Genomic DNA, 21060 nt, shown 5'->3' with positions numbered 1-21060 from the left:
TTTTGTGGAATGACCCAACTACACTATTGTTTTAATTAATCAATCTGAACTAACTGGATTTAAAACCACATCTCAGTGACTACTGACTGACATTCTTGTTAGCCATGTCCTTTTTTTGACTGTTGTCCTTTAACAGTGAGCGCCATTGTTTCATTCATATGGAGCTGTATCACATTTTCCGTTCAAACCTTTCAAATGATCTGGGAGTTATTTCTCACCCTAACCTCGTAGATAAATACACTACATGACCAAATGTATGTGGACACCTGTTCGTCGAACATCTCATTCCAAAATCATGGGCATTAATATGGATTTGGTCCCCCCTTTGCTACTGTAACAGCCTCTACTCTTCTGGGAAGGCTTTCCACTAGATGCTGGAATATTGCTGCAGGGACTTGCTTCCATTCAGCCACAAGATCATTAGTGACGTCGGGCACTGATGTTGGGCGATTAGGCCTGGCTCGTTCCAATTCATCCCAAAGGTGTTCGTTGAGGTTAAGGTCAGGGCTCTGTGCAGGCCAGTCAAGTTCTTCCACACCGATCTCAACAAACCATTTCTGCATGGACATTGCTTTGTGCATGGGGGCATTGTCCTTCTGAAACAGGAAAGGGCCTTCCCCCAAATGTTGCCACAAAGTTGGAAGCACAGAATTGTCTAGAAAGTCATTGTATGCTTTAGCGTTAAGATGTCCCTTCACTGGAACAAAGGGGCCTAACCCGAACCATGAAAAACAGCCCCAGGCCATTATTCCTCCTCCACCAACCTTTACATTTGGCACTATGCATTATGGCAGGTAGCATGCTCCTGGCATCCAGCAAACCCAGATTCAGCCGTCGGGACTGCAAGATGGTGAAGCGTGATTTGTCACTCCAGAGAACGCGTTTCCACTGCTCCAGAGTCCAATGGCGGCGAGCTTCCCACCACTCCAGCCGACACTTAGCATTGCACATGGGTGTGTGTGTGGCTGCTTAGCCATGGCAACCCATTTCATGAAGCTCCTGACGAACAGTTCTTGTGCTGATGTTGCTTCCAGAGGCAGTTTGGATCTCGGTAGTGAGTGTTGCAACCGAGGACAGATAATTTTTACACACTTCAGCAATTGCTGGTCCCATTCTGTGAGCTTGTGTGGCCTACCATTGCACAGCTGAGCCGTTGTTGATCCTAGACGTTTCCTCTTCACAATAACAACACTTAGTTGACCGAGGCAGCTCCAGCAGGGCAGAAATTTGACGAACTGACTTGCTGGAAAGGTGGCAACCTATGACGGTGCCATGTTGAAAGTCACTGAGCTCTTCAGTAAGGCCGTTCTAATACCAATGTTATCCTATGGAGATTGCATGGCTGTGTGTTCGATTTTATACACCTGTCAGCAACGGGTGTGGCTGATTTATAGCCGAATCCTCAAATTTGAAGGGGTGTCCACATACTTTTTTATATAGAGTGTACATGCTCTGCTCTGAGTTAGGATGTTTTGAGCACAGGGATGTGTTGTGGCACCCTCTAGTGTTTGGCGCAGGGGAATAAAAAATTAATAAACAGTGTTACTGTACTTACACTATGTGTATGGGCCTCCCATTAGACATACACAGTAGCACATAGTAAGCAATGTATAACACATTCATAATAATTGAATATACATTCACACGTAATGTTTTCTTATCAGCATGCACAGTTTATGTAAATCAGAGTTCTCCAACTCTAGGGAGCTACTGGATGTGCAGGCTTTTCCCCCAACCCACCACACCTGTTTCCAATAATCAACTCATCATGATCTTCATTCAACCAGGGATGTCAAACTCAAAACAGTTCTCTATCCATCATTTTGTGACTTTTTGATGCTCCCTGATTGTCTAACTTTCAATTCGATGATTATTAGCGAGCTGGACACAGTCAAGAACACTTATGTATGTAGGTCCATTTTAATTTCTATACAATTTTACATTTTGTTTTAGTCATTTTAAAGTATATTGAGTTTGTGCCCCCCAAAAATATATTTATATTGTTTTTTAAAAACTCAAACCACCCGCGGGCTGGATTGGACCTTCTCGCAGGCTGGATCTGGGCTCTGGGCCGGACGTTTGACACATGTGCCATATGCCAACCAGTGATTTTTTTCAAATGCTTAGAGCATTTATGAATCTCTTTGAAATGCTCATGGATGTGTATTCGGTTCATACATACATTAAATGCCTGTTTCTTGACCCATATTTGTGTGGAAAACTGTTTTTCAGAGTTGAAAGTGTAACTAACATTTCCTTGTTTTCCATGAAAACATACATGAAATGAGTTGCAAAATGAATAGGAAATATAGTCAAGATGTTGACAAGGTTATAAATAATGACTTTTATTTGAAATAATGGTGTCCTTCAAACTTTGCTTTCGTCAAAGAATCCTCCATTTCAGGAAATGACTGCCTTGCAGACCTTTGGCATTTTAGTTGTCAATTTGTTGAGGTAATCTGAAGATATTCCACCCCATGCTTCCTGAAGCACCTCCCACAAGTTGGATTGGCTTGATGGGCACTTCCTACGTACCATATGGTCAAGCTGCTCCCACAACAGCTCAATAGGGTTGAGATCTGGTGACTGTGCTGGCCACTCCATTATAGACAGAATGCCAGCTGACTGCTTCTTCTCTAAATAGTTATTGCATAGTTTGGAGCTGTGCTTTGGGTCATTGTCCTGTTGTAGGAGGAAATTAGCTCCAATTAAACGCAGTCCACAGGATATGGCATTGCGTTGCAAAATTAAGTGACAGCCTTCCTTCTTCAAGATCCCTTTTACCCTGTACAAATCTCCCACTTTACCACCATCAAAGCACCCCCAGACCATCACATTGCCTCCACCATGCTTGACAGATGGCGTCAAGCACACCTCCAGCATCTTTTCACTTTGTCTGCCTCTCAAGAATGTTCTTCTTTGTAATCCGAACACCTCAAACTTCGTCTGTCCAAAACACTTTTTTCCAATCTTCCTCTTTCCAGTGTCTGTGTTCTTTTGCCCATCTTTTCTTTTTATTGGCCAGTCTGAGATATGGCTTTCTCTTTGCAACTCTACCTAGAAGTCCAGCATCCTGGAGTCGCCTCTTCAATGTTGACGTTGAGACTGGTGTTTTGTGGGTACTATTTAATGAAGCTGCCAGTTGAGGACTTGTGAGGCGTCTGTTTCTCAAGACACTCTAATGCACTTGTCGTATTGCTCAGTTGTGCACCGGAGCCTCCCACTCCTCTTTCTATTCTGGTTAGAGCCAGTTTGAGCTATTCTGTGAAGGGAGTAGTACACAGCGTTGTATGAGATCTTCAGTTTCTGGGCAATTTCTTGCATGGAATAGCCTTCATTTCTCAGAACAAGAATAGACTGACGAGTTTCAGAAGAAAGTTATTTATTTCTGGCCATTTTGAGCCTGTAATCGAACCCACAAATGCTGATGCTCCAGATACTCAACTAGTTTAAAGAAGGCCAGTTTTATTGCGTCTTTAACCAGAACAAATCAGAGTTTATTTGTCACATGCGCCGAATACAACAAGTGTAGACTTTACCGTGAAATGCTTATTTACAAGCCCTTAACCAACAGTGCAGTTCAAGAAGAAGAAAATATTTACCACAGTATTTTCCACAACAGTTTTCAGCTGTGCTAACATAATTGCAAAAGGCTTTTCTAATCATTAATTAGCCTTTTAAAATGATAAACTTGGATTAGCTAACACAACGTGCCATTGGAACACAGGAGTGATGGTTGCTGATAATTGGCCTCTGTACGCCTATGTAGATATTCCATTTTTTTTTTTAAATCTGCCGTTTCGAGCTACAATAGTCATTTACAACATTAGCAATGTCTACACTGTATTTCTGAACAATTTGATGTTATTTTAATGGACAATTTTTTTTCTAATTTCTAAGTCACCCCAAACTTTTGAATGGTAGTGTACATAGCAATAATATTAGAGCCACATTCGGATGTGAGACATTTGTAAATTATTGCTCGCTCTCTCTAACTTACACTTAGATGTTCTGTTTCTGTTAGGTTTTATCTATGTGTCAGCTTTTCTTTCAAAAACAAGGACATTTCTAAGTGACCCCAAACTTTTGAACGGTAGTGTACATCACTGTTGGGCAAAATATTATGATTGCATGTTTTTAAATGGAGAATGACATTCTCACCTAAAAGACCCATAAAGAACTGAAACACTAATTGAAGCTACAGGCTGAGACACATTGGTTTTAACAATGAGGAAACATTTTGTCAACTTCAACTGTTCTCCAAGAATTTGCTGAATTTCCTCTATAATTCATTCAGCTAAAAGACTGGAACATTCCCCATCTTTTCTTTCGTGCATCTTTTTATGTATGAGGTAACGGTCAGTTTAAACACATTTGGTGGCAGCGATGGGAAGACCCACGGTTTAAACCTTTTCATTTAACATTTTCAACCAAAAGGTTTTCATGTCAGGACAGTGTACATCTAACTTTCTAACACTGACGTCAAGAACATGTTCAGTGCGAAGAAAACGTTTTGAAACTAGGTTGCACCACCTGAACATGTCCAAATATTTATTTTCTGTTAGAAAAACATTTTGCTCGGTTGTGCCATACTGAATATGACCCAGCTATCTGGATGTTTGCTACATTATTCTCATCAGAATGACAAAGTGTCATCATGTATGCGTATATCTTGTTTCACCAGTCAGTGTGTCATAACGAGGGCATCAAGTGCAGTGCAACCCTGACAAATGTCATCCCGAATACAGGGACGTACTGGGAACAGTAATCTGCCCGTGGTATGGACCAGCCTATCTGGCATTTGCCGGAACTGCACTATGAGAAAATGCTCTTGTGGACTCATTGAGAAAACTATTGAGAAAATATTGTAGAAATACATTGGGGAGGGGGGAGGCACTGTCAAAATAACCCTACTCATGCCACCATCTCACCCAAAAAGCATAAACTGTTCAATAATTCTAATATGTAAGGCTACATCTGATCTGATGCTGGAATATGCAGTTAGCAAAGCCACGTCTCCCATTCATTCCTTAGCATTACAAAAACAATGGTTAAAAACAAACTCATGGAAAGGAACAATTTGTGCCTACTGACACAGAAAAATGCACTTTTTCTCTCTTTACACTGGCAGGATATGTCACACCAATGACAGTGTGAATGACACTGAAATGGCTGTGGGAATAATGCCCCCCCCCCCTTCCCAAGGTATTCAGTTCCCACTGGCTTGCAAAATTCCCTGTTTTTCTAGAATGATCACTGAAATTAGAAGGAATCTTCCAACTGAGATTTCTGGAAAAACAGGTCATTTTGGCAAAGTTATTGGAATTTTGCAACCCTAGGCTTAGCACTGCATGTTAATTGACATCCCGACCAGATGGGGCACCGAAGAGCTAATCTTTACATAATCTGGATAGATCAACAACAACACCCACCGCTTAGGTGGGTCTCATCCATATCATCTGAAGATCAATCGCATTGTACAGCAGGCGACCCAGCTCTGAGCCGACTCCCATGAACATGCAAGGAGAGAAGCCTCCCTCCACCGATAGGTCAGCCCGGTCTCTTACCGGTCTTTGCGGTCCAATAGGACGGCCTGACGGGAGTGAATGACAGGGCGACATGGCGGGGCTTCCCCCACTTCGTCTGGAGGCTTCCTCCTCAGTGAGCGTGAGCATGCCCCGGCTGCTGTTGGTCGTGAGGGTCGTCTTGGGTCGCACCACCATCTCCGCCCCTAAAACAAAGGATTGGTTAGGAATATACTACCCTTTTCACACTATCATGCCAACCCGAACCAAACTGTGACGGGTTGAATATTTAATTTTGACATGGTCCTTTTCAGCATGGTTCTGCTTCTGGAAGATGCATAACCAGGTCAGCTCAGTACAAATGGTTTGCTTCGGCTCAGTAGTGGGAAATGTGTTTTCCGGATTAAGTCAAACGTCAAACAATATTTGAACATGAGAGGAGAGATGAGCATCATCGTCAACACAGCACAACTTGTACAGAATAGAACTGAATACAACAGAACCGAATAGAATGGAACAGAATTGAACTGACTGAAATTGCACATCATTGAATGTACATAAAACCTCCAGGCCCACCTCCTCCCCGCAGCCTCCTCCTCTCCTCTCCCTCCTCCAGGGGCCTCAGCTCCTCAGGCTCCTCATCGGTGGTGCCCGACGTGGTGGGCTGGAAGTCCCTCAGCTCTGTCTCCTTGTCGATGATCACCCACTCCTTGCTATCAAAGTCTTCTTCCTCTGCCAGTGGCACCGATCTGATAAAGGCATTACTGTGGGCTTCCTGGTCCACGGACGCCACTGAGCCCTCGCCGTGCCTCCCGCGCTGCAGGCCGCAGTCCACAGACAGCATCATGGCCGGCTGGGACGAGTACACGTGGCGCGAGGGCGATCCCAGGATATCCATGCGGGACCTGATACTGTGGCACACAGATGTGTACAAATACATTCACACAGGTACAAGCACGAGGACATACAAGGGCACATAGACACACAAGCACGCACAAACGAATGCACACACACAAAACCCACACATTAAGTATTGAATTAAGTATTAAAGTGGAGGGCTATAATAGATAGGCTTATAGCAGTTTCACAGACCCTAACCCAAAGGACTTTCCTGGAACACCTAAGAGACTTTAATGTAGCTAGGTACAATACTAAATGTATTTTAGTACATGTACTTCCTGGTTAACTACATTACTTAAATACTACTATACTAAAAGCTAGTACAGGTTTGGAACTAATACTAGAGCTGGTTTGTTGTGGTCACCTTTGGCCGTATCCGTCAACGCCCCTCCCATCAGCGGCCGACATGCGGTCGGACTCGGGGCTGTTGATGCGGCGGTACCGGAGCGAGCGCACCTGGCCACTGGGGGACTCGGGGGCCCCTCCTGCCCGGCACGGAGACATGGGACAGGCCCCTCTGCTGGGTTCATCCCCCTCCTGTGCCCCCTGCAGACACAGAGGGGAGAGGAGAGGAAGAGACGGGAGGGGAAAGGAGAGACAGGAGGCCACGATGATGTATGCTAAACAGTAATTCATTCTAAAATGTGTCTATTACCACTGTTAGGAGTTTAAAGGGTAGGCCTTCGTCTGTCTGGTGTACACATTTTCTGTCTGGATGTCCATCTCTGCCTGTGCATCTCTCTGTCCGTCTATCATCCTCTACCCAGCCAACCATCAATCCATCCCATATTTTTCATTAATCAAAAATGCTAAAAATACTGTATCAACAAACAGTATAAGCTATGCTAAAACATCTACATGAATGCCATCCTACCATCTATGGGCCATTGTGGTGAGACCAGGCCATACAGTAAAATGTTGTGGTCTCATTCCTCCCCCTTACTCACCTTGCCCAGGCTGATCCTGAGTTTGTTGCGGTTGAAGTCGGTGTCCTCCCATCCCTCGCCCTTAGCGGTTGTCTGGCCACCGCCCCCCTGGCGGCTCCCACCGGGGGGCAGGGCCGGAGGGGCATTCTCTTGGTCGCTGAGGTGCTCGTCCTGGAGCACGTTCTCTGTGTTCTCCCTCTGGAGGTCTACGGGCACCGGGGTGTTGAGGGCTCTGGAGGAGAAGATGGGTGGGAGTGGGGGGATGGGTTCAGGTTTAATCAGTTGTTAAGAGCAGTGGTGGCCCAATGATGTATACAATGTATGTACTAATGTATATGAATGTATATAATAAACACACGTATATAACACCTATATGTGAATATGTCCACTGGTTGTGCAGGTTTTTGTTCATGCCCTACTCTATTCCAAAATGTTTTTTTTATTTCCTGAATTAAGCATGCACTTAATTAATGCACTTTGTACAGGCAACCCTCAAAGTTCAGTAAACATATATTTAAATATCTATTTATTCAGTGAAACATTAATTGTAAACTGGTATATCAAATGGCTTACAGCCTAGTTTAGAATTCAATATCATGCATTTCAAAGGGTTTGGATGAGCAGTGTGGCAGTAGCCTCGATGTGTGACAGCAATACTGATGGACACAACCTGTCATCTCTCTCTGTTCACATTGTGACTATGCCAAATGGCACCCTATTCCCTACTTAGTGCACTACTTTTGACCAGAGGCCTATGGGCCCTGGTCAAAGGGCACTACATAGGGAATAGGGTGCCATTTAGGATAGTGTCTCAGTGTGTGATGACGACCAAAAGACTAATGATGTCTCCAGAGATAAGGATGTCGTGTTCGCAGGGAAGTCATGCAGCTGTGTGTAGTGTGTGTGTGTGTGTGTGTGTGTGTCTGAATGTGTGTAGTGTGTGTGTGTATAGGCGGGCTGAACAGTAAAGAGCTTCAAACAAAACAGTCATCAGAGAGAGAGTGAGAGAGTGAGAGAGAACATCAAAAGGATATATTTGGGTGAGTGAGTCAAACAATAGCTCCCATGAAAGATGTATAAAAGACAGATTAAAAATAGAGCACTGTGACTGTATCACGTTGTGGAACATTCAGGATCTAATATTTTGTACCATTGCCTTGTGTATTGATCCTGTAAATGTCAAGTGTCAAATACAGACAACTGGTGAAAAATACTCTAGGATTAAAGGAAGACGCAGAAATATGACATCATCGTACACAATGGGGAAACTTCCTGCTTACAAAAATCCACAGCTACAAAATGTGAATCTGCCAAGATGGCCTCAATTGGCTCTTCCCACATGGGCACGCCTCAAGGTAGGGCATTTCAGCTGGCACATTTACATTGATGTGAACACTGAAATGTTGATGAACGGACACTGTCCCTGTTAACACTAGAATCACTAAAGCAGTAATTTTGACTGCTCATTCATATCATCACAAACAGAACTGGAGTTATAACCAGTTTTAGGAAGGCATCTCATTTTTTGAATGGTTTTCCACTGTTGCCCCCTCTTCTCCCGACAGTGGAAGGTGCCGTGCCCAGTTGATAATCACTCAGATAATTGTCTCAAAATTGAACCGAAACAATACCGAAAGTAATTTCACACTTATACCAGCAGATTAAATGGGTGAGTTGATGAGCGAAGGGAAGTGAACGGTGCATAATTATGTAATTACCAAATGTGAATGAAGAACTGGGCGGGAAATTCTATTGTAATGGTATATTCTAATTATAATCTGAAAATGGTAAAGTATATGCTCTATATCAGTTCACCAAATCCAAGCAGTTTTATCAGTCCACTCTGACCTACTTGGAGTACACTGTGAGAGTGTGCAATATACAATGGCAAGAAGATAAAGACGAATGGATGCACATGCTGTGTTAGCACTGCTGCTAGATCTGAATGAAAATGACTCCGATGGTGGGAGGAAAAATCTCGGATTATTCTTCAGATTCTGAGCCTCGGCATGAACCTACACCTCAGAGGCCTAAGCGTAAAAAAAGCCAGAAGGATGCTCACTCAGCAGGAGCCCACGCCACCATTAAATAAATATTATTCCAATTTTACCTTATTCATTTTTGCGATATCATATATGAAATTGATTAATTACACTGTCAGAGTGTTGCAGTCAGAGTCACTGCTCATTAGCTTGAAGGGGGTTCTCTTGAGGCCCAGTGGTTCTAGTGTTAAGTAAAATGCAAGCAGAAAGTCACCCTGCAGTGTATTATCATGTAAATATGGTGGACTCTCCTTTTAATCCTAATGGTAAATATATCAGGGTCCTTACCCCACAATGGCGACGGTGGGCCGTGTGTTGTGTTGTGGTTGGGTCGAGGCGGTTGTTGACTGTGTGGAGTCTGTCCCTCCTTTCTCCCAATCAAACGGTTCATTTTCCATGATGATGCGCTCCTTCATGCTGTTCTCAAACACCGACATCAACAGCTGGGAAATAAAATAAATGTGACTTTGGTTGCAACCCAAATGGCACCCTAATCTTTAAAATACACCCTATTCCCTTGACCAGACCAGCAGTCGGCCAATAGAAAACAACTCCAAATGAGACTCTGGTGGTGTCCAAATGGCACCCTATTTCCTTTACACTGTAGTGTACCTATCTGGTCAAAGTAGTGCAGTAATAAATAAGAAATAAGTTGTAATTTTAGATGCAATTTTGTTAATGGAAATAGCACAGGGAGTACTAGGAAGCATTGATGAAGTCAACATATCAGTTTGTGTGAACATACAAAAAAGTCCCCGCAATTAGTGGCCAGTCAAAAAAAAAGAAAGAAAAGAGAGACGTTTGTGGGAGTATTTCAAAACACTTTCAAAGTACTTTCCTTGTTCTCTATACTGTGATGGTACCTGATAATCCGGCTTGGTGTAGTAGTCAAGGCCCAATACATGGTCGAGGAAGATATGAAACTCTGAAGGCATGTGTTTCAGCAGCATCCTATGGTCATATCGCTCTTTTATCTGCCCAACTTGCTCCTGCGCAAAACAGCAAAAAAAAAACAGATTTGTTTAACTTTTATTTATTTATTTGCTTGTCATTCTGTGGCTGAAACCAAACCAGTCCCCCTCCATTTGCCCATTGCACCATATGCACAAGTGTCCGAAAGCTGATGGGATGAAAATGATCACGGGTGTAGGGGCAAATTAGATCATCCTATATGCCACTTCGACAGAGCCAACACACGCTGGGATATTTGGAGTTTGAACAATTTTATACAATGAATCGAGAGGCGTACCAAATTATATGCCACGTGCATTTCATTCTGATTTCGAGGCACTACTCATATTACAAATGAAATACCTAGAAATACCGACTAAATGAAATGTTTAATTGTTACTAACATTGTGTTGAAAGAAAAAGAAGATCCAAAAAGGCTTGCGTTTTGTTCATCTTGCATATTTGATTATTTGACTTTTAACGATTCGCTAGAAATAAAGTGGGTCTGTCGTGGACGAGTGAAGGGACTCTACCTTGTCCTTGATTTTCCGCCATGGTAGCTGTCCAACTGCAAATTCCACCAACATGTAAAATAAAGACCATAGGTCATCATGGCGTCCCATTTCCTGGGGAGAGAAAAAATGAAAGTAGAGATTACGAATGATATCTTCTTCCACGCTCGTTTGAATTAAATCGTTTTAATTAGTACAGTATACCCTTAATTGTCACGACTCCTACCGGGTGGCGCTCGGCGGTCGTCGTCACCGGCCTACTAGCTGCCACTGATCCTTTTTTTCCCCCCTTGTCTGTTTATTAGTTACACCTGTGTTTAATTAGGTTTATTGGTGGGGCTTTATTATCCAGCCGGCCCGCCTACTGGGTGTGCGGGATTATTCTCTGTGTACATTTTGTACACGACTGTAGGTCACGGTTGTCCGTGGATGTGTGTATTTTCTGGACTGTTTAGTTCCCCGTGTTTTGTGCATTTGTTTGGGTTGGCGTCGTTTTCACCTGTGTGGTGAATTAAAAGTATCGCTACCCTGAACTCTCTGTTTCCTGCGCCTGACTTCTTCCTCCACTACACCCCGGGCATTACATTAATAGTGCCAAACCTAAAGTTGCCCCCATAGAGATCCTATTAAATTACTAGAGGGGGTATGTATTGTAATTCCTTATTCTATGGTTGCCTGACACCTTTTTATAGTACAACAACACAATAAACACGTTTATTTCAAAGAGCAAATTTGGCAGAATACATTTTCCAGCATATCATTTCGACAACATAAACATTGTTGTTTACTTTGTTTTTATGTGCGTTGACTGAGGCATATCGAACAGTTCCTCGAAAACCTGCGACAGTTCTCGGCTGAAAGGAAACAAGAGGGAACAGTATTAGTGACGGACCAATATCAAGATGCACATACTTCAACGTCTTGGAAAAATAACATTTCTAACACATCCTCCTTCTAGGTTTCTCCCTACTGCTCACTCTCCAAAATTGGTTTTAAAAACTATTACGATCTAATAAACACAAACATTTTTTTTAAACATAAATGGGAAGTAAATAGTAACAATTAACATTTACACTAGCATTCATCTCGCTTATGTTAGCGCCAAATAACCAGGACACAACAGCTACATAGAGGATACATGCAATACAAGTCATCTTAAGAGCCAAAAGCACGTCGTTGAACATGCTAAATTTGACCTTGCAAATTCGATCTGACATACAGGTAATATCCACGCTTTTGTTGCCGCCATTTAGTGCCGTAGAGGAGCTATGGATGCTTACTGTAAACACAGTGAATATAAATTGTATAAATAAAATAAAAACGAAATAATAAAGTAGCCAGAAACATAAGTGAGGGGTCACACCAGGCATCTGTACACTAATCCTACTAAAAGCTCATGAATTCATGTCTGCGTGTGTTCGGCTCAGTAAGCGACTTGTGTTAAACCATTATGGTATTATACTGTAGTGGAGCTAAATTTCATTTTAATCCAGTCAATATCAATAAGCAATATTCAATTAACTTGCATTTAAATAATTCAATAAGTCGTTTATTATTATTCTTTCAAACGTTTTCCTAAATGTCGATTCATCTCCTGAACTGACAATCTGAAAACTTCAAAATAGAATTGCGCCTCTCTAGCTTATTTTAGTAACTCAATCTCTTGTGAGTTTGGCTTGGGATGGCAGTATCAGTGGTGCGGCACATGCTGTTCGTTCTCACATTACCCTCGTAGTTTGCTGGTGCCATGACCTTCGCTCCGGGGGGAGCAAACTGAACGCTCACGGTCGAGTCCCACGGTCATTTATTGAACACTGAGTACTGAGCCCTCGGAGGTAGACAGTGGGGCTGTATCCAGAATGGCACTATTTGGGACGCATCCTATGTTGAGATTTGACAGCGAGGGATGCCCCGTTATTGTCAACAATGACACCAACTGTGCTCTCAGCTGGTTATTACAGAGAGAAGGCTGCCTGACTGCCGATTCACTCTGTCCTAAACAAGCAATTAACTAAATGCTTCTTCGGCGACAAGGAGAAGCTGCTTCAGACTGAATTAGAGTGTGCAGTTCGCTGTGTGTAAGAACCTTAAGGGGAATTCTGAGCCTCTACCTTGTGACCTTGAGAAACTTCCACATTGCACTAACTTACGCTTAGATCTTCTGTTGCTTTCAAGTTTCTATTCCTTGTCGACGGCGTATGCATCAGAACCAGGGCCCTACTCTGACACATAGCTAAAACCAAAAAGAAACAGAACATCTAAGTTTAAGTTAGAGAGAGCGAGTAATAATGTACAAATGTCTTACATCCGAAAATCATTGCTATGTAGATAGATCCATTTATAGCTGTTGCGATATAAAATAGTTGCCAGCAGCAATAACGGGGTCCTAGCAATAGAAACAGTAACCATTGACATGAGTGTAACAGAAAGGCCGAAAGTGGGTGTCCTTAGTGTGACCCCTCTGCTCTGAGGAGAACAGAAAGCTTGGTGACCACACTCACGTCACTCTGTCACCATGCGCGTGACAGCCATGGCGGAGCAAGGATCTGATGGAGAAACGGGTTGGAGCATGCACTTCAAAATCAAATGTCCAAAAGGAACTGTAAAACACAAAACAAAGGCAGGCACTGAAACAAAATGAATGAATAAATGTAAGGAAATGTCAAATAAATAGGCACACATCACATAGGAAAACATAGGTCCAAATTACACACGGTAATGGCAGTAACTTGTCAAACATTTTCTATGGGCTTTTATGTAATAGAGACAGAACTATATATACACTATAAGTAATGTCCTTGCTGACCACCAATGGCCACAATTCTGGCTGAAATATTTAAAAAATGTATGTACATGTGTATCAACTTCCTGTAACAATCACATTCTGGCTCACAACATCGCACATTCAGAAAGCGTTTCAGTTTGATTTTTGGGAACTGCTGGTGAGTGGGGACCTTACTTTTTTCAAGTTTCAAAACACTGCATCCCATTTTATCACCTACTGTAGGTATGCAAGCGGATTGAGTGTTATCCTATCCAAGAGGCAATAACGTGCATGAAACAGCCTTAATTATACCTATATAGTGGTGTTATATAGTCCGTAATAACAGATTATTACACAAAACATGATAGACGTAATACATGTAGGGCCGGTTTCCCAGACACAGATTAGGCTTAGTCTTGAACTGAGAAGCACTTTTTAATAGTGAATGCGTTTTCGTCTAGAAATAGACTTAATCTGTTTACACATAAAACTCCCTGAAAAGGGACCTAATCCTGCAGCATTATACACTCAAGATAGTAAACCAGCTTCAATAGAATAAAATGTGTTGAAACAATACATTTTGGCAGCTGATATGTAGAGTGATTTGTAGTTTGACGGATGCCTCAAGATAAAGCTAACTCTGAACGCATTTTTGTCCAGCAAGCACCTGATATATTTATATGTCAATGAGTGAATATGACAACGCCCTACAAAACCCATCAACATTTAACACGCCCCTAAACCTGCTACTCAGTTACTGCATAAAGGACAGAGACATGTCATTTGAAATGAATTAGCATGACAAAATCTCTACATTAAATCATTATTTTCCACTTCTCAGCAGCAGTCATGGAAAACAAGACTTCTGAGAAACGCATGATGCGTGCCACGAGAGGAAAAATAGCTCCGCTATTTATTACCCACAATGATTTATTCAGTTATCAGGGAAGGAAAGTGAGGGAAGATCCCTCTTCATTGAGGAGAGAACACTACAGTATGTAGCAGCTGGTAGGTCATTCACTGCACAAGCACTGGATGCTAAAGGCTACATGCTAACAAATATGCTTTGTGGCAAATGGCTGGGGGCTGACGGCTATGTGCTAACAAATATGCTTTGTGGGTAAGGGGCTGACATAGTGGCAAGGTGAAGGTCATTTGGACTGGAGAGGCCCCTGACACTTCCTTCCCTGGAGATCTGGCTGCCTCAGGGTAGGAGAGAGGCATACACTGCTATTTGTCAGGGACTGGGGGAAGAGGTAGATTAAGAGAGAAGGGCGATGGAATGAGAAGGAGGGAGGGAAGCAGGGGTAAAGAACGAGAGACAGACATGGAAGCAGGGGGTGTTAAATAAAGCAAGATGGAGAGACAAACAGGGAGGGTGAGAGGTAGACAGAAAGAGGGAGAGACAAACGGGAGAGAGAGAGACTTGCATTCATCACAAATCAATGAGCTGAAGCTGACTCAGCTGTACTGGCTAGAAGAAGAAAAATTCAGAGAGCAAGAGAAGGGGAAAAGTAGAAGGGGAGCGGGGGATGGGGGTAAAGGGGGAGCGATGCCTCGGGGCATCGCCCACTGACGCATGCAAATAAAATATTCATCTCACGCTGCTGCACTCACAGAGCTCCAAACACAGAGAGAGGGGGGGATGCATGAGGACACTGCATGAAGAAGAGGAGAGATTGAAAATGCAGTCAATAAGAGGGGATGGGAGAGGATGTATGGGACGGAGGAGCAAAGGGGGGAGGAGGGGGAGAGTTACTGTAAGAGTGGACGACTTATACTTGGAGTGAGCTAAAATAAGACAAGACACCACAGACTGAGAGAAAGCACTTTGGATACCTCTCTCTGGGATGAAGGTGTGTTTGTGTGTGCGCGCGCATTTGCTTATGAGAATGTGTTTGTGAGAGAGAGTGAGAGAGAGAAAAAAGAGATTGAGTGGTGAGTGGAGAGAGAGAGAGAGAGAGAGAGAGAGAGAGAGAGAAAGAGTGTGTGTGTGTGTGTGTGTGTGTGTGTGTGTGTGTGTGTGTGTGTGTGTGTGTGTGTGTGTGTGTGTGTGTGTGTGTGTGTGTGTGTGTGTGTGTGTGTGTGTGTGTGTGTGAAAGGGAGGTTAGTCCATCTTCGGCTTAGTTCCGGTCGCATATCCCCTGAGACTTTGATTAGCATGTAAACTAACTACAAAAGCCAGGGATTACTGTGTATGATGTGAATGACAAATGGGCTGAACATTTCAACTCAATTTGAAAATGATGGAGAGGCTTTCACTTGACACCCAAATTATTAAATAAGACTATGATATTGTAAATAAAAAGGGATTTCTGTGACATTTTAAAAGGCTGATAAAAATGACCAAAGCCTGTAGGAAATCTCATACAATTTTTTTTTTTAAGTGTCTGCTAAGTGGCATATCTTACAGTATATATTATATATTATCCAAACCATGGACTGGGCACAAACATAACCAATATGATCCATCCATTTTTAAGATGTCACTGTATTATCATTAGCTAACACAACATAACCGATGTCATAAGCAGTCACTGGTTAATGCATTTTAACTGTCATCTGTTTGATTTTGTACATTACCGACAGGTTTCCCAAACCCAGATTAAACCTATTCCTGGATATCAAAGCATTTTCAATGGCGATTCTCCATTGAGCATATATTTTAGTCCGGTAATAGCTTTAATCTGGGTCCGGGCAAACCGGCCCTAAGCGTTTAACAAAAAAAGCTGATACCGCCAGGCATATTGGACAGCTACCCACGTACAACTTTCGGCGCCGACAGAGATGGCCGCCTCGCTTCGCGTTCCTAGGAAACTATGCAGTCTTTTGTTTTTTTACGTGTTATTTCTTACACTAGTACCCCAGGTCATCTTAGGTTTCATTACATACAGCCGAGAAGAACTACTGAATATAAGATCAGCGTCAACTCACCATCAGTACGACCAAGAATATGTTTTTCGCGATGCGGATCCTGTGTTCTGCCTTACAAACAGTAGCAAGGGTAGCATTCCAGAGGGACATCAGAGACTGCAACGTTCTCTGCTTCACGGAAACATGGCTAACTGGAGAGACGCAATCCGAAGCGGTGCAGCCAGCGGGTTTCTCCACGCATCGCGCCGACAGAAACAAACATCTTTCTGGTAAGAAGAGGGGCGGGGGCGTATGCCTTATGACTAACGTGACATGGTGTGATGAAAGAAACATACAGGAACTCAAATCCTTCTGTTCACCTGATTTAGAATTCCTCACAATCAAATGTAGACCGCATTATCTACCAAGAGAATTCTCTTCGATTATAATCACAGCCGTATATATCCCCCCAAGCAGACACATCGATGGCTCTGAACGAACTTTATTTAACTCTCTGCAAACTGGAAACGATTTATCCGGAGGCTGCATTCATTGTAGCTGGGGATTTTAACAAGGCTAATCTGAAAACAAGACTCCCTAAATTTTATCAGCATATCGATTGCGCAACCAGGGGTGGAAAGACCCTGGATCATTGTTACTCTAACTTCCGCGACGCATACAAGGCCCTGCCCCGCCCCCCTTTCGGAAAAGCTGACCACGACTCCATTTTGTTGATCCCTGCCTACAGACAGAAACTAAAACAAGAAGCTCCCACGCTGAGGTCTGTCCAACACTGGTCCGACCAAGCTGACTCCACACTCCAAGACTGCTTCCATCACGTGGACTGGGAGATGTTTCGTATTGCGTCAGACAACAACATTGACGAATACGCTGATTCAGTGTGCGAGTTCATTAGAACGTGCGTTGAAGATGTCGTTCCCATAGCAACGATTAAAACATTCCCTAACCAGCATTCGTGTGAAACTGAAGGCACGAACCACTGCTTTTAATCAGGGCAAGGTGTCTGGTAACATGGCTGAATACAAACAGTGCAGCTATTCCCTCCGCAAGGCTATCAAACAAGCTAAGCGCCAGTACAGAGACAAAGTAGAATCTCAATTCAACGGCTCAGACACAAGAGGCATGTGGCAGGGTCTACAGTCAATCACGGACTACAGGAAGAAACCCAGCCCAGTCACGGACCAGGATGTCTTGCTCCCAGGCAGACTAAATAACTTTTTTGCCCGCTTTGAGGACAATACAGTGCCACTGACACGGCCTACAACGAAAACATGCGGTCTCTCCTTCACTGCAGCCGAAGTGAGTAAGACATTTAAACGTGTTAACCCTCGCAAGGCTGCAGGCCCAGACGGCATCCCCAGCCGCGCCCTCAGAGCATGCGCAGACCAGCTGGCCGGTGTGTTTACGGACATATTCAATCAATCCCTATACCAGTCTGCTGTTCCCACATGCTTCAAGAGGGCCACCATTGTTCCTGTTCCCAAGAAAGCTAAGGTAACTGAGCTAAACGACTACCGCCCCGTAGCACTCACATCCGTCATCATGAAGTGCTTTGAGAGACTAGTCAAGGACCATATCACCTCCACCCTACCTGACACCCTAGACCCACTCCAATTTGCTTACCGCCCAAATAGGTCCACAGACGATGCAATCTCAACCACACTGCACACTGCCCTAACCCATCTGGACAAGAGGAATACCTATGTGAGAATGCTGTTCATCGACTATAGCTCGGCATTCAACACCATAGTACCCTCCAAGCTCGTCATCAAGCTCGAGACCCTGGGTCTCGACCCCGCCCTGTGCAACTGGGTTCTGGACTTCCTGACGGGCCGCCCCCAGGTGGTGAGGGTAGGCAACAACATCTCCTCCCCGCTGATCCTCAACACTGGGGCCCCACAAGGGTGCGTTCTGAGCCCTCTCCTGTACTCCCTGTTCACCCACGACTGCGTGGCCATGCACGCCTCCAACTCAATCATCAAGTTTGCGGACGACACAACAGTGGTAGGCTTGATTACCAACAACGACGAGACGGCCTACAGGGAGGAGGTGAGGGCCCTCGGAGTGTGGTGTCAGGAAAATAACCTCACACTCAACGTCAACAAAAATAAGGAGATGATTGTGGACTTCAGGAAACAGCAGAGGGAACACCCCCCCCATCCACATCGACGGAACAGTAGTGGAGAGGGTAGCAAGTTTTAAGTTCCTCGGCATACACATCACAGACAAACTGAACTGGTCCACTCACACAGACAGCATCGTGAGGAAGGCGCAGCAGCGCCTCTTCAACCTCAGGAGGCTGAAGAAATTCGGCTTGTCACCAAAAGCACTCACAAACTTCTACAGATGCACAATCGAGAGCATCCTGGCGGGCTGTATCACCGCCTGGTATGGCAACTGCACCGCCCTCAACCGTAAGGCTCTCCAGAGGGTAGTGAGGTCTGCACAACGCATCACCGGGGGCAAACTACCTGCCCTCCAGGACACCTACACCACCCGATGCTACAGGAAGGCCATAAAGATCATCAAGGACATCAACCACCCGAGCCACTGCCTGTTCACCCCGCTGTCATCCAGAAGGTGAGGTCAGTACAGGTGCATCAAAGCTGGGACTGAGAGACTGAAAAACAGCTTCTATCTCAAGGCCATCAGACTGTTAAACAGCCACCACTAACATTGAGTGGCTACTGCCAACACACTGTCAATGACACTGACTCTACTCCAGCCACTTTAATAATGGGAATTGATGGGAAATGATGTAAATATATCACTAGCCACTTTAAACAATGCTACCTTATATAATGTTACTTACCCTACATTATTCATCTCATATGCATACGTAGATACTGTACTCTATATCATCGACTGCATCCTTATGTAATACATGTATCACTAGCCACTTTAACTATGCCACTTGGTTTACATACTCATCTCATATGTATATACTGTACTCGATATCATCTACCGTATCTTGCCTATGCTGCTCTGTACCATCACTCATTCATATATCCTTATGTACATATTCTTTATCCCCTTACACTGTGTATAAGACAGTAGTTTTTTTTTGTTTTTTTTGTTTTTGGAATTGTTAGTTAGATTACTTGTTCGTTATTACTGCATTGTCGGAACTAGAAGCACAAGCATTTCGCTACACTCGCATTAACATCTGCTAACCGTGTGTATGTGACAAATAAAATTTGATTTGATTTGGAAAAAAACAAAAAAAAAAAACAAGGAGCAGTAAAACAAGGATTCAGATATTGTACAATGAATGAGCTCACTTGTGCATGAATTGTACTGCATTGCACCAAACCCAGGGTCTGAACGTAAACAAAACAGTGATCCTCAAAATTCTGCGTTGTGACCCACAACCTAGACAAGGTTCTTGTTCATTACGGCACAGACCCAACGGAAAACTTTTAAAATGTTTTGTAACACAAACTGAAAATGTGTGTTTGTTATTGGACAAATCCAGGTAATCCTTCCCTGTTTCAGTCTGTTTTCTTCTGTTTGCTGCCTGATGAGTACGACACAGAGCTAGGAGCTAAGAGGATCTTAAAGTTCAGACACACCGGAAGGATTGTCAAACTTTTGCCTGCCGACAGCATCGGCAGTCAATCTCTTTTGTGTTCACATTATTTAGCTAGATAGCTAAGGACACTGCACTAACTCAGCAGCTAACACTGGCAGCTGTTTTACAGACACTACCTAATCCCTTGGGATTTAATTATAATGTTAGCACTAGCTACAGTGGTTAGCTAGCTTGGAGGAAGTAATTAGTGTTGCGTGCATTGCATCTGTGCATTTAGCTAACTACCATCCCATAGCCTACATTGTATATGAAGTGTGACTGCCTCGTCCGTGGATGTACAAAGAAAATGCCCCCCAAAATTACATGCTGAACATGAACATGGATATATCGTATTACCATTTCATAATGAGTCTCAGAGTAGGATGCTAAGTTAGAATCACGTTTGCCTTTTAGATCATAAATACATGGACAGGGGGACATGATCCTAGATCTGCATTCCTACTCTGAGATGGTTTATAAATGATAGGCCCAGATGTTGGAATCTCAGACCTGCTAATCTGTGCAGCCTCACCATTGCAATAAAGATGACCTGGAACTTACCCACGAGCTGGACATTATTCCAATAACATCACAATAACATTGAACTGGGTGGCAGGTAGCCTAGCGGTTAGAGCGTTGGGCCAGTAAAGGTTGCTGGTTCGAATCCCCAAGCCGGCAAGGCTCTGTCGATGTGCCCTTGAGCAAGGCACTTAATGGATAAGAGCGTTTGCTAAATGACTCAAATGTAAAACTAACATTTTCGTAGGACAAACCAAAGCAAAGGAACAAAAGAGGAGACTTACAGGGCGGACTTCTCCAGTGGTATTGGTGTACTGCCGCGCGAGGCCGAAGTCCAACATGTAACACTTCCTCAAGGTCGAAGGCAGCCTTCCCATGGCGAAGTTTGACTGCAGAGAAAATACATGATTATTCAGTGCATTACAGATATGGTCGTGTGGCTCAGTCAGTAAGAGTGTGGGGCTACTGTAGCAACA

At 43.6% G+C, this 21060-nt stretch overlaps 1 protein-coding gene across 2 annotated transcripts in view; it reads right to left on the bottom strand.

Annotated features, from left to right (window-relative positions):
* The window catches only part of ttbk1a (tau tubulin kinase 1a), a 52627-nt gene that overhangs the window by 19417 nt on the left and 12150 nt on the right, over positions 1–21060 (bottom strand). For both annotated transcript variants that reach the window (XM_042301695.1, XM_024443420.2), the window contains exons 6-14: positions 20869–20973; positions 11645–11710; positions 10878–10970; positions 10257–10382; positions 9682–9836; positions 7373–7583; positions 6790–6971; positions 6102–6436; positions 5568–5731 (exon numbers count right to left, since the gene is read on the bottom strand). In XM_042301695.1, the coding sequence (XP_042157629.1) occupies positions 5568–5731; positions 6102–6436; positions 6790–6971; positions 7373–7583; positions 9682–9836; positions 10257–10382; positions 10878–10970; positions 11645–11710; positions 20869–20973 (1437 nt within the window). The remainder of the gene's footprint in view (positions 1–5567; positions 5732–6101; positions 6437–6789; positions 6972–7372; positions 7584–9681; positions 9837–10256; positions 10383–10877; positions 10971–11644; positions 11711–20868; positions 20974–21060) is intronic.

Source organism: Oncorhynchus tshawytscha, linkage group LG02 (genome assembly GCF_018296145.1).
Source record: "Oncorhynchus tshawytscha isolate Ot180627B linkage group LG02, Otsh_v2.0, whole genome shotgun sequence".
Classification (NCBI taxonomy): Eukaryota; Metazoa; Chordata; class Actinopteri; order Salmoniformes; family Salmonidae; genus Oncorhynchus; species Oncorhynchus tshawytscha.
This window is presented reverse-complemented; position numbering and strand designations above follow the sequence as displayed.